The sequence below is a fragment of the Heterocephalus glaber genome, unplaced genomic scaffold (assembly GCF_053883595.1).
Source record: "Heterocephalus glaber isolate CG9 unplaced genomic scaffold, H.glaber_assembly_v1.0 deba00001104, whole genome shotgun sequence".
In the NCBI taxonomy this organism is placed as follows: domain Eukaryota; kingdom Metazoa; phylum Chordata; class Mammalia; order Rodentia; family Bathyergidae; genus Heterocephalus; species Heterocephalus glaber.
Window position 1 is genome coordinate 1,978,669 of NW_028258193.1, and position 14,712 is coordinate 1,993,380.

At 48.3% G+C, this 14,712-nt stretch overlaps 1 protein-coding gene across 5 annotated transcripts in view; it reads right to left on the minus strand.

Annotated features, from left to right (window-relative positions):
* Window positions 1–14,712, minus strand: part of Csmd1 (CUB and Sushi multiple domains 1) — a 1,515,607-nt gene that overhangs the window by 216,859 nt on the left and 1,284,036 nt on the right. For all 5 annotated transcript variants that reach the window (XM_087210084.1, XM_021248185.2, XM_021248184.2 and 2 more), the window contains one exon: window positions 733–924. In XM_087210084.1, coding sequence (XP_087066210.1) covers window positions 733–924 — 192 coding nt within the window. The remainder of the gene's footprint in view (window positions 1–732; window positions 925–14,712) is intronic.

Consider the following 14,712-nt stretch of genomic DNA (forward strand, 5'->3'; position numbering starts at 1 on the left):
TAAAGAGTATTGTTCTGCAGTGAAGATGAAATACTTGAAACAGCCATTCTATGCTCGAGCATTTCATTGAATGAAGAGACATCGTACATGCAATTACCACTGCGTATGAAATGTATTTCCATAAAACCGTATTTGTGAAGACATCTTGGATAACTATTCAACCAGAGCCTGCAGAACCTTTGATACCCTTTTAATAAGGCCAAACAATAAATTTTTAATGAATTTGAGAAACAAGTTTCTCCCTCTTCCTTCATTTTCACAAGAGCAATGTAATTTCTAGTTTGGGGAACTCTATTTCAAATGTACTAATTTTATGGAAAAGACTCATCTAAAAGGAGAAAGTGCTGTTTAGTGAGCAGGTTTCGCTTAAGGGCATGTTTCTATAATAAAACCAAGAAGAGGAATGGTAGGATTGTACATTTTGAGCCACCTGGAATTTTAAATTACAGTGCTTTGCTTGATCTATATTTATACAAGAATTGCTAAGGACAGGACGTGTTAGATAAATGCCAATTTCTGTACATTAAGTAAACTACTTCCTTTATTTCACCCAATAAAATAAAGTTTAAAGGTTTCCCATAACATTTCAGTGTGGTGTCAGAGAGCCCCAGGACATGTAAGAAACTTGTGAGAAGTATTTCTGAAGAACTAGTATGTTGGCAGTTTTAATACACGGTATATAGCACGCGTTCATTTCCAAATGTAACATTTCCATTTTCTGATGTCTGTTACCTATGCATGTGGGTGGATCCGGCTGCCAGAAGAACCGGCTGTTGAGCTGCACACAGGTGACCTTGGCTTGTCCTTGGAGCTGGTACCCCGGGTCACACTGGAAGTCGAGGGTGTCCCCTGGCTCCCGGCTGTCTCCGTAGCGGGTGCCGTTTTGGGGCAGCCCTGGGTCATTGCAGGTGGATGCAACCGAGGCTGCAAAGGACAGAGAGTGGCTGGTCAGTGCTGAACAAGCGGGTCCACCTGGTGGGTGGGGCCCCCTCAGGCTAAGCACACACAGCATCATCAGGAATCCTTTGTCTACGTGGATATCTGCCAAGCATGTCTTTTCCCCAGGGAACATCTGACAGGTAACATGCATCCTGCTTGTGCTTACATTTAACAGATGCTAACAAGACACTGAAGATGGAGCCAAGAATGGATATGTCACGTGCATTGCGGTGTATTCAGCACCTACACAACTTTCCCCTCTGAGCTGCTGCTGTTCAACAGTAGTTTAATAAAACACATACCACACTTTAAACGACTTAACTAAGAACACCCATCTCAAGGAGACATGAGTCAGATACAATAGAAAGAATTCTTTTGAGGACCCAGCTCTCAGGCTGACCAATACTGTTTGCTCACTTTCTATCTGGAGAGGAAGGACTGGCAGCTGACACAGGGCTGCTGCCTCAGTGAAATTAATAATACCCTTTCACACTCAAGAGGACACAATTTGGCCACCCTAATCTTTTTTTTCACTTTTCCAGATTGAAATGTCTATTTATTTTTTATTTTAGCTTATTAGCTCATGTGTACAATGCATAAGGTTTGCTTTCCTTGGGGAAGTGGTGCATGTACATAACACATCTTGATTCCTTTTTTTAGCCCCTTTGTCTTCCTCCCTCCCCCTTCTCCCATCCCTTCCTTCCTTTTTTTGCCCAGCCTAATCTTAATAAAACATCTAAAAATTTTGTACCTGCCTTTGTGTTAATAAAAAAGAAACAAAGAAAAGAGAAAAGAAAGAAGGGATGGATGGAGGGAGGGAGGGAGGAAAGAAGAAAGGGAAAGAAAGAGAAAGGAAAGAAGGATGAAAAAGAGAGAGAGAAAGACAAAGGAAGAAAGGGAGGGCGAGGGCGGGAGGAGAAAAGAAAGAAAGCGAAGGGAAGGAGGCAGCTCAGGAGAGTGTGGTGAGCAGGAAGTGCAGGCGGCCGTGCAGAGCTCCAGGACCCTGTCCCTGGGCTACACCAAAGATGGCAGAGCGCCCCTAGCCCTGCTCCGGAAGTCACACTGTCTACCAGCACCAACCGCCCAGAGTCCACTCAGGCCTCCTCGCAGACCCTTAGATCCCAGGATCCCACAAACCCGGAGAGGCTTTTTCTCCACTTCCTGCACCGCTGCATCTGAAACTTTAGCAAGGTGCACCTGAAGGTCTAGAGCGTACAGTACCTTCCAAGCCCATTTCCTGTTCAGCTAGAAGGAGCTCTCTCTTCCCTTCCACTGCTTGTTGGGCTGTGGTTAAAATTTGCTTTCCCTGTGAAGTGATTTAGTGTATATGACACAGTGCTACAAGAAAGAGCAAGGAAAAGCCCTGTGTTCAGACCCTCTGTCCAGCTGAACACTGGCAGATTTACAGTTGCCAATTGGCTTGGCTTTCTGCTTTGTAAATTCTGTAAATTGTTTACATCTATCTATCATCTATCTATCTATCTGTCTATCATCTATCCACCCAGCCAACCAACTATCCATCCATCCACCCATCCACACATCCATCTACCTACTCACCTTCTATTCCTCTATCATCTATCCATCAATCCAACCAAGTATCCACCCATCCACTCATTCATCCATCCTCTATCTATCCTCTGTCTACCTATTATCTATCTAATTTATCCATCCACCTTTCTATCTCTCTATCATCTATCTGATTAGATAAATGAAATCACGTTAAACACAAAGTTAGGACATGAGAAAAGAAGAACAAGAACTGCTCCTTGTGAAGGAGAGAGGAATTTTTAATCCAATAGAGGGAGCGATGATGAATAACAGTTGACAAAAGAACGTGTGGGACTCTGCAGAAGGACCAAATGCCCAACAGAAAGGATCCTGGACACCAGCAGCGAGGATTCTGCCATTGGCCAGAACCTCGTCAAAGCTCAGACCAGCTCGTTAGGACTTCATTAGCACTAAATGACTGGTCCCCTCACAGATCTGCAGCTAACCGCTCTGAAACAGAGAGTGACTCTGAGTGCGTAGGTCCTGGGAGACCATGTTATGGAGGCTAATTCAACCCTCCCTCCTCCTCTCTCCGCCAAGCGAGGGCAGGGCTGCCTTAATCACTAGTTTTCACTAAGTGGTTTTGGTCGTATTCTGAGACACATAGCTGGCCACATCTACAACCCAGTAAGACCGGTAAGAAGAGCACTGCTTCATTCATCACCACACCAGCCCAGAGGGAGAAGTCTGTGCGTCAGCCCCCAAGTCATCCATGCAGGCCAGGTCTCCCTTCTCACCCGGCCCTCCTCCATCCCACGGCTCGAACTCCCTGGATTCCCCACCCCTCTCTCCTGGCTTTTCTGGGCAACTGCCACAAACCCACACCTCCGGTGCTGGCACTGGCGTAGCTCCCTGTCGTGTGCTCTCCTCGAGGTGGAGTCCCAGAGACCACATGAGCTCTCGCCCTTGCCAGGGGTGGCTCCGGAGATGCACCCGCTGTGTCACCTACACCCAGGGGTGCTCAGTTTTCCACTGCCCCTGCCCCTTGCTCCAGGCTCCTCTCCAAGTCTGGGCCACTTTGGCTCAGAAGGGGCCAGGAAGCCCCCTGTGGGCCGCTTGCTCCTGTGTGAGGTGTGCAGTCCTGGCTTTCAGGCCCGCCCTCCCTCCCACCAGGCACGCAGGTGGAGGCGCCCGGTCGGCCCACTGCCCAGGGCTGGGCAGCCGAGCTTGGCAGCTCCGAGCCTGCTGCTGTGAGGCCTGACGCCGCTGTCCTTGCCTGCCCTTTCCCTGCACCCTTTCCCTTTCTGCTTGCTTTTCTCCTCATCTGTCTATTTTCTCAGTCTTCTGTTCAGAGAAAATCCGCCTACAATGTCAGCATTGGCTTAGTTGCAATGTTCTTAGTTTCATCTCTAAAACCTTAGAACCTTTTGATTTTTGTCACTCCCCTCTTCCTATGCACTCTTGATTTCAAACACTTTAGTTCTAATAACTTTGAATTAGGCACTGACACCACTGATTTCTGCAAACCTTGTAAATTAAAAACAGTATTATTTTATGCAGTTGGAGTGATTCGTTTTTATATTTCTGCAGACCAGTTTGCTTACTATTTTTTCTTTTCCTTGTTAAAAAATCTCAGAGCTTTCATCTTGCTTAATGTTTCTACTTCCTAGAGTTTATGTTTGTTGAAAATTACTTTTAGGATCTGCGTCAGCTTGGGTTCTTTTCAAATACCCTGTGAACTGGACGGAAAGCGGCCTGTGGTTGTGGGTCATGTGTCTGTTTGTGCCCGAGGTTTATCCACATCACCATCTGCAACTAAATCCATAGCTGCGTCTCCAACTCTCTTCTCCCTCTCTCGGAGGAGAGCCCACTTCCGGGCCAGCTGAGGAGGGGCGTCCTGTTGCATTTCCAACCTCAGAGACCTAGGGTTTTCCCTGTCCATTCCCGAGCCTCAGGGTTCTGCAAGGGGAAGCTAGAAGCCAGAGGAGCCCCACAGAGGCCACAGGGGTGGCACCAGCTTCCGAGCTCTGTCACCTGAATCTCACTTCCTTGCAGGCTCAGCCAGGCACTTAGAAGGCTGTAGGAGAGCTCGGCTAGCACAGTACATGTCCCCAGAGGACCAGTCCTCGCAGGCCGGACACGCCCTTCCTCCTGTCAGCAGCCTCCTTAGCACGAGTGCCAGGGTTTGGAGTGGGGGGTTTCACGCAGAATAAGACTTTCCCATGGGGTCAGGAAGAAAAAGCGCCTGCTCACAGAGAAGGCTCAGGGCTGAGAGGCTGCATCGGGGTGATGGGGGAGAGGGTCTGGGTCAGCGTCCCAGGGCAGCTGGGACAGCAAGGCTGCAGGGGATGCCGGGCGCAAAGCTAACAAGGGAGCGTCCAGAAGGTCTCACCAGGAGCTGCGCGGTTTCGCAACGCGGCGAAGCGACCGCAGCCCGGATCCCTGAGGCCACACAGTCGGGGCCGGCGCCCGGCTCCCCCCAGGCACACACCCTACTCTGCACTCAGTCTCAATTTCACAGCCTCCAAGGGAAATGCATGCTTTGCTCTGGCAAATGGTTCCACGTGGGATTCAGTGTTTGCTTCTGAGTGTTCCTTTCTTCTGCAGTGTACATCGTGTCAAAGTAATTTAAAACGTGTATGCAGGGTTAAAATAATTACTTCAGAATATTTATAGTGAAAAATAATTCTATTATAACAATGCTGTTCAGCACTAATATAACTTTTGGTGGTACTGCAGACTGACGCCAGGGCCTTCCCACTGAGCCACGTCCCCAGCCTACTTTTGCTTTTTACTTGGAGACGGGATCTGAACTAAGTTGCCCAGGCTGAGGGGGAACTCCAGATCCCTCCTGCTTCAGCCTCCTGAAATGCTGGGGTTACAGTTGGGTGCCACCGCACCCATCTTAGCATTAATATAATCTTGAGAGTTTAGAAGACAAGCCAAGGAGATCATGCATGAGAGTCTCACTACAAGTTTTAAAACCAAGACAAACATTTATCCCGTCTCTTTCCCAAACTTTTACTTTAAATTCATTGACAGCAAAGATAAAAACTACTCCCTGATGAAGCTTTGCAGGAAGACCACAGATGTTGCACAGGAGTAAGAATCCCCTGGGGGCAGGGTGCTGTGCAGAGGTGTCTCTGGGAGTGGCTGCGTCTCTCAGCAGAGCGGGCAGATGCAGCGGAGCCCCAGCCCCTTCCGCAAGACCCAGATGCACTGTAGGATGCAAAGCGGAGCACTGGCTGAGGACCTGGCTGCATCTCGTTGATCCAGCATGCTCTAAACTGCCAGAGTCATAGAGCACCCCAGGAGCCTCTGAAAACCCTCGCACAAAAGACCCTCAGCCCACAGGCTCCTGGAGCAGCGACTGGCTCCCGCCCTTCAGTGGCAGCACCTCTCTTACTCATTCCGGGAAGTACCTTTGCAACTTCAGACCAAAACCCACCCAGAGTATTTGTGACCCTAGTGGCTCCTTGGTTCACAAACTCAGTTTTCTCCACAATTCTGGCCACAAATCAAACTGGATGAGAACAGAATCAAATTTCCTCATAAGGTCAGCAGCGAACCCAACCACTGAATTTGATTCGGATCTCGTCCAACTCAGTTTGCGGCCAGAACTGTGGAAAGAATCAAGTTTGTGACCCGAGGGTAATAAGGATAGCAACAGAGTATGCAATCGGAAAGTCTGCACTTCTTAAGTTCACGTTAAATAACAGAAATACTGAACCTGCTCAGCCAGCTGGAGCTTCTGCCCATCACACACAGCTGTGAGTTGTAGTACAGTCTTTTTAAATGTGCCTGGAGAGGCTGTGCACATCTGCTTAGACATTCTCAAAGATCTTTGGAGAGCACCAGTGAATCCAGTCCGAAGGCTCCGGGTGAGACGACGCCCACCCTTTACACCTCTCCTTTCAGAATTATGGAATCACAGTAAAAAGCTCCCAGCCTTCCCCAGATTGGATTAAAAAAGCAATAGGCAGACTTGAGGGAGGGAAAAAAAAATTAAACAAAGTTGTAGGAAATACATCAGCTGGGTCTTTGCAATCCGTTCCATCTCATTTCCTGTGGTTAGGAAAATAGCCTGTCCTGTCCCACCGTGCCAAGAGCGGACCCCAGGCATCACGGGCAGAAACTGCCTCTCTCCTGCAGGGTACCAGCAAACGGGCGGGACAAGCACACTCTCATCTCCCTTCTACCATTGTGGTGTGGGCTACAACACGCCCTTTCTCTTAAATGTCTCTGTTCCTAATGGAATCTTGGCGGCCTGGAGCCCTTCTAGTCTCCTGCCGGAAAGAGCGCAGCACAGTGTCAGAGGAGTCAGTGTGGCCGGACAGCCCTGGGCGCAGGGCACCGTGGTTCTCAGTTCCTCCCAGGGCCCCCAAAGCCCCAAGTCCCACGGCCCCGCACACCCCTCCTATTCAAAGGCAGGTCCCCTCCACCAGCTGTCCACAGGACGCAGAACATCCTGTCAGCCCCAGCCATCTGAAGCCTGAGCTACGAGATGCGTGCAAGCAGCAGATTCGTAACCATCAGCGATGACGCAGAGACCTGCTTCGTAGTCAGAAGCTGCGACAACGAGACTCTCTTTCTGGGTAGATGAGGCCTTCAGGCCCCTGGGGCCCCTGAGGAGCATCTGTGCATTACTGGGGGTTGAACCCAGGACCACTACACAGAGCCACATCCCTAGCTTTTGTTTTATTTGTAATTTTTAAAACTTTGAGACAGTCTCGCTAATTTCCTGGGTTTGAGCTCTGCAGACCTCTTGCCTCAGTGCCTCGGAGTACTGGGATTTTAGGTCCACACCACGATGCATGGCTGTGATATACTTTTTAACTATATACAAAATTGTGTTCTAATTTGCTAAAGCACATATTAAAATTTTAGGCCACATCCTGTGAAATGCACAAAGGCCACCCTACATGTGTTTTCCCTATCATTTAAAACTGTGCTAGTTGACTGCATTGAGTTCCGAGGTGCGCTGCTGGCCCCGCTGACCCAGTCCTGCAGCCACAAATGCAATCGACCTAGAGCAGAAAGCACTTGGGTGAATAAAAGTGTGACCATACTGGACGCATACAGATGACTGGCAAGGCCGCACGGCCACTGCAGCGTTTACCCTGTCCGGGGCAGGTCTGTGAAGAATCTGGACCGGATTCAAAGAACAGGAAATTCGCCAATAAACCAGGTCATTCGCAAATAAAATGCCATTTTGATAAGAGACTTGAGCATCCACAGAATTTGGTAACTGTGGGGGTCCAAGCACTGGTTCCCCAAGGGACAGACTGTTGAAGTTATTTACAACATCCTTGTAAATTGAATGCGTAATATAAACTTAATTTAAATAGAAAAATAATAGGTATTTGCAATGGGTCCCCAGATGAGAAGGAAATTCGGTGTTTATTTTAATTCATTTAATCTAAATGATTTCTTGATTTAGACCACATTTCAAAAAATTCCATTTGCAATTTAATGGTGCTTTTTTTGGTAAATTGCTAATGGACCTGTATTTTTTATGAAATTTTCAGACCAAAAATATTACCGCAGAGCTGACTAAAGATAGACACAGAATAAATGTCAATGCAAAGTTATTTCTTTTCAAGTCAGGTCATTACAAAAGGCAACATGCCATGAAGCGGCTGCATTGACATAGGATAGAGTACAGACCACATGCAACGTTGAACCCAAATGTTCTCCCTCGGGCCGGGGATTTAGCTCAGTGGTGCCACCGCCTTCCTCGAAAGCAGAAGGTCCTGAGTTCGATCTCTGACACCAAACAACAACAACTAATGTTCTCCCTTGTGGCCCGGAGTGACAGCCAGCGCTCATTTCCAGCTCTGTGTATCACTGTCTCCAGATCAAGCCCCTCACTGCTGGGTAAGAGCACCTCCCCTGCATATCCAACCCACCTGCTGTTCTCACCCCTGTGCACAGACGCTGCTGACTTCCACTCCCCTCTGCCTCCGCTGGTGCAGAAGCTCGGCCTTCAGAAAGCAGACCCACGGCTCCCACACATGGCCACCCCCGGGCAGTGTGCCTCTGAACCCTAGTTTGGAAACAGGACGCTCAGTGTGTTATGTAGCCCCAGGCACCATTTCATGTAATCACAGCCTGATGGATGGGATCCTTATTTGAGTTTTTCCTTCCATAGGAAGTTCTCTTATGGGCAGAGATTTTTTCAACTCTTGGCCAAAAAATTCCACAAATGCAAAATAAGGTGGTAAGTGAGTGGACAGGTACTAGAGGCAGGAGCTCAGAGCAGAGGGGAAGTGAGCCCTGCAGGTGGTGGGAATGCAGGGCCATAGCCCCCCTTGTCCAGGCTATAAGAGTGAGGCCCTGTTCTGCAGAGCCAACTAGGGGGCACCCAGTAAGGATGCACGGCCAGGATCCTGCTCTTCATTTTCGTACAAGGACAAGAGGATTTATAATTACCTCGAAAGTAAAGCTAAATGAAACATAATGCATACCTGCTTTGCAGTATGCATTTGAATTATGCATACTAAATATAAACGGTTTTATTTCTAAAATTCTGCTCATTAAAGTATGTGCATTTATATATTTAACTTCAAAATTCAAAGGGAATAAGAACTGTTAGGAAATATCACAGAAATTACATACTTCTGCCTCTATTTTCATGACAGAGCAGCGATTTCATGGTTGTAAAAGTCTTGTAAATATTGGCAGATGCATAATATGAACTGCAGCATTTCCCCTTTCTGATAATAATGACCACTTTCTCTGATAATGATTTAAAGAATATGGAACCAAACAAAGGTCCTTTCTACTTAACACAATGCCTATTTCCCCAAGCGGCTCTACGAAAGCTGTTGCTGTGTAAGAAGGAAAGAAAAATAAATAAACAAGAGGACAAGGATTCCCTAGACGCACATCTTAACCTTCGTGAAACACACAGTGCCTGAGCCTGGCATGAGAAGCCCAGGTATGAAAACATGTGCAGAGAGAAGCAGCGAGATTGTTACCTTCGAAGAAACAGTCCACACCCTCATGATCTGGCCTTCCAGAGTTCTCTGTAATAATACTTCCAGGTAGAAAATTTTCTTCTCTGGTCTTGATATTTAACAAGTACCCAATAGCTATGAAAACATGTTGTAAAGCCTACTTATCAAATATAGGTTTAAATTGAATTCCACAGTTAAAGAAAATCTTACTGTGTAACAGAAATACAACGGTCACTTAGATTTCACACCATGGGATTGTGAGCACCATTATGAGCAAAAACCCACTCCATGAAAATGTTTCATGCTAATTGAAAGTCTGATATTCAAGAATAGTTACTGACATTACAGCTACTAAACTAGCCAATAAATCCCCCACCCACACTTTTGTTTTTTAATTCAGATGTCACTTGATTTTGTGCTAATTAGGCCTTCGCGTTTTCCCTCATTTATTCAATTTTCATAACTGGATTCCAGTTCCTCTATTTATATATTGTATTATCAGATCTTTATCTCAATTTAACTCAGACTTATAATAATTATCAGAAAGAGAAAATTACATATACAAATGTCCATTTGGGGCAAAATTGTAGAAGTCCTTACTTTTTATTTCCTGCAAATGTTTCAATATTTTTAAGTTGTAGGATATTAGTGAGAGATCTGTTCTCTCGTCATTCAGATTAGACCGTGCAAAACATAGCTGTAACAGATTAACAGGGCTCACAATAGAACCTGAACCTGTATACATTCAGTTCTTAAGGCTGCCTGGCGAACTGCACCAACCTCCCTGTCATAAAGCCACGTGAACGCTGTGAGACAATACACCAACCAGCAATGGCGCTCTGTCCTGTCACAAACAAGCACATATGGAAAGACCCAGTCTGTGTTCTTCGAGCTCTAAAAGTAGCACACTAGTGAAACTTTTTGCCAGAGCTCTGTATATCTAACAGAAATGCTAACATTAAACTTCAGATGTACCATAAGATTTCATCTTCTGCGTCTTCCTGAAAGCAAAGGATCTTTCATTCAGTTATTTAGATTTTGGTTTTTTTATAATAAATACAATCAAAACTAAATTTAGAACTTTAGCTCTCATTCTCTAGAGACTCTCTCCTACATTTGCTCATCAGCACTCAGGGTTAAATGGGTTCCGAGCCTCCTGGTGGTATGCCCAATAGATTCTGTCTGCTGATACACAGCACTGAGGTGAGGACACAGCTACAGATTTTCCCTTGCACATTCTGCAAGCTCACCTGCTTGTGGTGATGATGACTGCCCCCCTCAGTTGCCCCAGGTGGGAGTCGGCACGGGCCTGGCCTCCTGACAGCACCAGTGCCTCTCATAATGCTGAATGGGACCTGGTAGTTCACTGTCTTCCCTCTCTCCACGCACCTTCCTGCCAAGCGAGTGTCAAGAGAATCTTATGCTGTCAGTTTGAGTTGAGTGGTGTGAAGCGGGAGGCCAAAGAGAGGCAGGAATCTAATTTGAGCACTGCAGGCTGAATCATTTATCACATAATGCTTCCCCGGAGTCAGTATATCCCTGCGACTGAGAATAAATAATAGCGGTCCCTTGTATTTGGAGAAAACTTATAAATCAAAGTGCTTCTGTGTTCCTTAGCTTTGAAGGAAGACCTCATCAAAACCGTGGGGTGGTAACAAGAGGTTTATGTCCTAATTTAACCTAATTAGCCAGGAAATGGATGCTAATGGGATTGATATACAAGGTGGAGGTTTCATAGCTGCTAAGAAAGGAGCTAGGCCCAGCCAGGAGCCGAGGCTGGGTCCCACCTCTTCTGAGGACTACGGAAATGTTAGCTATGGGTGTGTGTGTGCATGTTTGAGACCTCCAGGTTATGCAGTTCTTTATAGTTCAAAGGGGTTTATTATGGTCACCATTAATACACACATGCACACACAAACATGCACGTGTGCGTGCACACACACACACACACACACACACACACACACGGGTTTTTTTCTTTATAACCAGGATTGGGACTGCTAACAACTGGGTAGTTCATATTCTCTTTAATGATGCTAAATGCTTCCAGTTACTCAGTTCTGTGCCTCAAAGAGAATGTGAGTTACTTGAGGAAAACATGGATAAGTCACTTCATAGCGCATCTAGACCCACATTTACTATGTGGCTATCTTTGTCCTGGGACCCACACTAGGATTGTGAATATTAGAGCAGAGATAAAAACATCATTTAATAAATGCAGCCTCACAAGAACCAATAACTAAAGTATAAGAAACACGGACACATAAGAAATGAAAAAACAGGAGCAGAGCATGACTAGGCGTCAAATTGGAGCTGATGGTAAACACAGCAGCCGGGCACAAGTCTGGACCCGGGCACCGAGGAATGGTCACAGCTGCCAGAAAGCAGGCACAGTGGGGTGCTGGCAGAGGGGGGAGCTGGGAACCCTTCAGCATGAGAACCCTCCTGCTGAGGAACCTGCAGAGGGTGCCACACAGTCTTACGTCCCCTGGGCCACACACACACACACACACCACACACACACCACACACTCGCACACTCGCACTCACAGGACGCCAGGGTGTGATGGGGAGATTTTCCCAAGCCTCCCCTGTGTCCTCCCTCAGGCCATGCAGCTTACTTCTGAGCGATGCCCTTAAAACACCCACAAAGTGTGAGTGCTGGCCGGGTAAGTAGTAAGGACCAGGACGTTCCCTCAAGAACACAATAGCGCCCTTCTACACATCTCACTGCTCACTGTTCATGGGCTTTTAATTTTGCTACAATTTGAAAGGAGAAAAGCAGCTTGAATCTCAGCACCCCATTAGAGGAAGATCCTACAGCTTCTACTAAGCCAGCATCTGGGCTTTAGCTCATCTCGACGAGCGTTCTCAGTGCCTCTGTCCTGGGCAGGTGACAAGGGCCTCCCAGCTCAATAAGTTTGCTCACAACAGAGTTGTTCTCAAACTATGAAGTATGGTTAGAAAATACAGAGAATTTAAAAATTTGAAATACAATTCATTACAATAAGAGACCCACTGCCACTGATCCCCTCAAAATCCTCCCCCTGGGTTTGAACACACTCATCCCATGGTTCTTGCCACTTTCTGAAGCACTTCTGAAAGTCCTCATTCGAGGGTCTTTAATTGCACTGTCCTGGCTGCCTTCAACCTTCTGAGGCCATCCAAAACATTGACCTTCTGTGGTCAGTGTGACTCTGGGCAAGAGCCAGAGGTGGCATGGGGCCAGATCCCGTGAACAAGGCGGAGGAGGACACACAGTGATGTTCTTATGAGGCTGCTTTCCTGTTGGATGGCGCTGGGCAGGCAGCAGCATTCACGATATTTGATCTCACATCAGAAAGACTCTCAGGAAATGGGTGCCAGAACTGCTTCGGGAAGTGGCAGGAAGGACAGGATGTGTGCTTCAAAGTGAGTACTGTGCGGGACTAGCGGCAGTGTGTCTTCTTCTGCAACGATGAGTTTTGATCACAGCACATGCCTGTGTAAGTGGTCAGCTGTGAACACACGTGGTCACTCCCTGCCCGTGCCCCGAAGGCTCTGGGGAGGAGACAGTGGGGGACAGGGCCGGGCACGCTGTCCCTGCGCTGCCCACACAGCCGCCCCACCTGGCAGCCCCAAGTCTCCTATTCTCTCCTATGAAATAGTTCCGCCCGGTTCAGTAACTGCTCTCTGCCTGTGAGCAACAAATGATTCTTTTAGATTAACATGCATCTATTAAATTATCTCTCCACAAAGTAAGTTAGAGACATGGCATGGAGGCACGGAGTCACCTCCGCTGTTCATGGGGGTGGAGAACGCAGAAGTGGCCCATAGGGTGCCTCCCGGGAGAGGCGCGTCCAGGCCTGAAGACTGGGAAGACATCAACTTAACCCTTCGGGGAAGGCTGCTTCCACGTGCTGACCTCCACTTCCTTGTGTTTCACCCACGATTAAGTGGTGATTAAGCTTTAATGAGAAGTGTTCACGGATTACAGCTGACATAATTGCAGCTGTCAGCTGATGTCCCGCAAGGTGTGCTGGGCAGAGCCAGTGGACTGTGACTCTGAGAGTCTGAGTGTCCGTGGGGCACGCACAGCCCTCCCCAGCGGAGAGAAGCCATCTTCAGTGACGCTAAGGCGGATGTGCCCAGGGGGACCAGGCGAGGCCTGTGTCCACCACTCTTGGTGGTGAGTCAGGGGCACAGCTCTCAGACTGCCAGCAGCCATTCGTTCCTCTCCCAGAGAGGCCCCTCCCGGCAGGGTGTATGGCAGGGAGAAAAGGACCATTCTGATAAGATCAGCACATCTGTCAGATGACAGGTTCAGCTGTGCTCACTCAGGAAATGGGGATTATTCTTTGTGCTGTGAAAAGACCCCACCTGGTTTCCAACTGGTGTCAGAACATGGGCTGCTCAGGAGGAAAACCAAGGCACAAAGACCCATATCTGGTTCTTCCCACCTGTGCCCCACCTGGGCATGGACCCAGGAGCCGCGGTGAGGGCCTTGCAGTCTGCCCCACGCTGGGCAGGCCTCTCACTGCGCTCCCGCCTGAGCCTGAGGGTGCTCTTCTCCCCAGGGCCACAGGAAGGAGGCGACATCCTCTCCAAACCCGCCCCACCATTTCTACGCGCCCCCATCCGCCCCCAGCACCCCTGGCCTCCGCAGGGCATCTCATGCTTGTGATCCGCCTTTGTGTTACACACTGGCATGTCTCTCTTCCCTGTGTTGAGCAAGCTTTCCCCAGATAGGATTCCTGGCAGAGCCCTCCCGCTCCACGAGGCCCTGGCTCGCCGGGCCACAGGGCCCTGGGCAGGTCCATGCCCTGGCCTGAGCATGAGGACCTCCCCCGGCCCCAGGCCTCCAGACCAATGCAGACAGCACAAGGCCAGGCCCCCTCACAGGGGACCTGGGAGAACCTCAACTGCCTAAGTCGCTGTCCAGCTCTGATTTTATACCGTCCAAATTTCAGTGTCTTGTTTCCCGCATCGGGTTTACAAATAATCTCCCAGAAACTCTTTCGCTAAAAAGCCTTCCAATCAACACAAAATGCTCACCCCTAAAATGCTATTTCCCACGTGGAGGCCAGGGGTGGGAGCCTGGGAAGGAGAAATATGGGGGGCAGGGTCACATGCAGAGGACTCGTCAGCCTGGGGAGGCGCCAGCCGGCCACCACCCTCACCCACATGGCGAGCACTCTGTGCGCTTCAGCCTGGCACACACAGGAAACCGAGTCACAGCAAAGCGTGCAGGTCTCATTCCTGCAGACTCTTGTGGGGGTGTTCCTGTTACCACCTCCTAAACCTCAATCTTAATCAGCTGAGCATAAACAGAGAAGAGAGGATCTGTG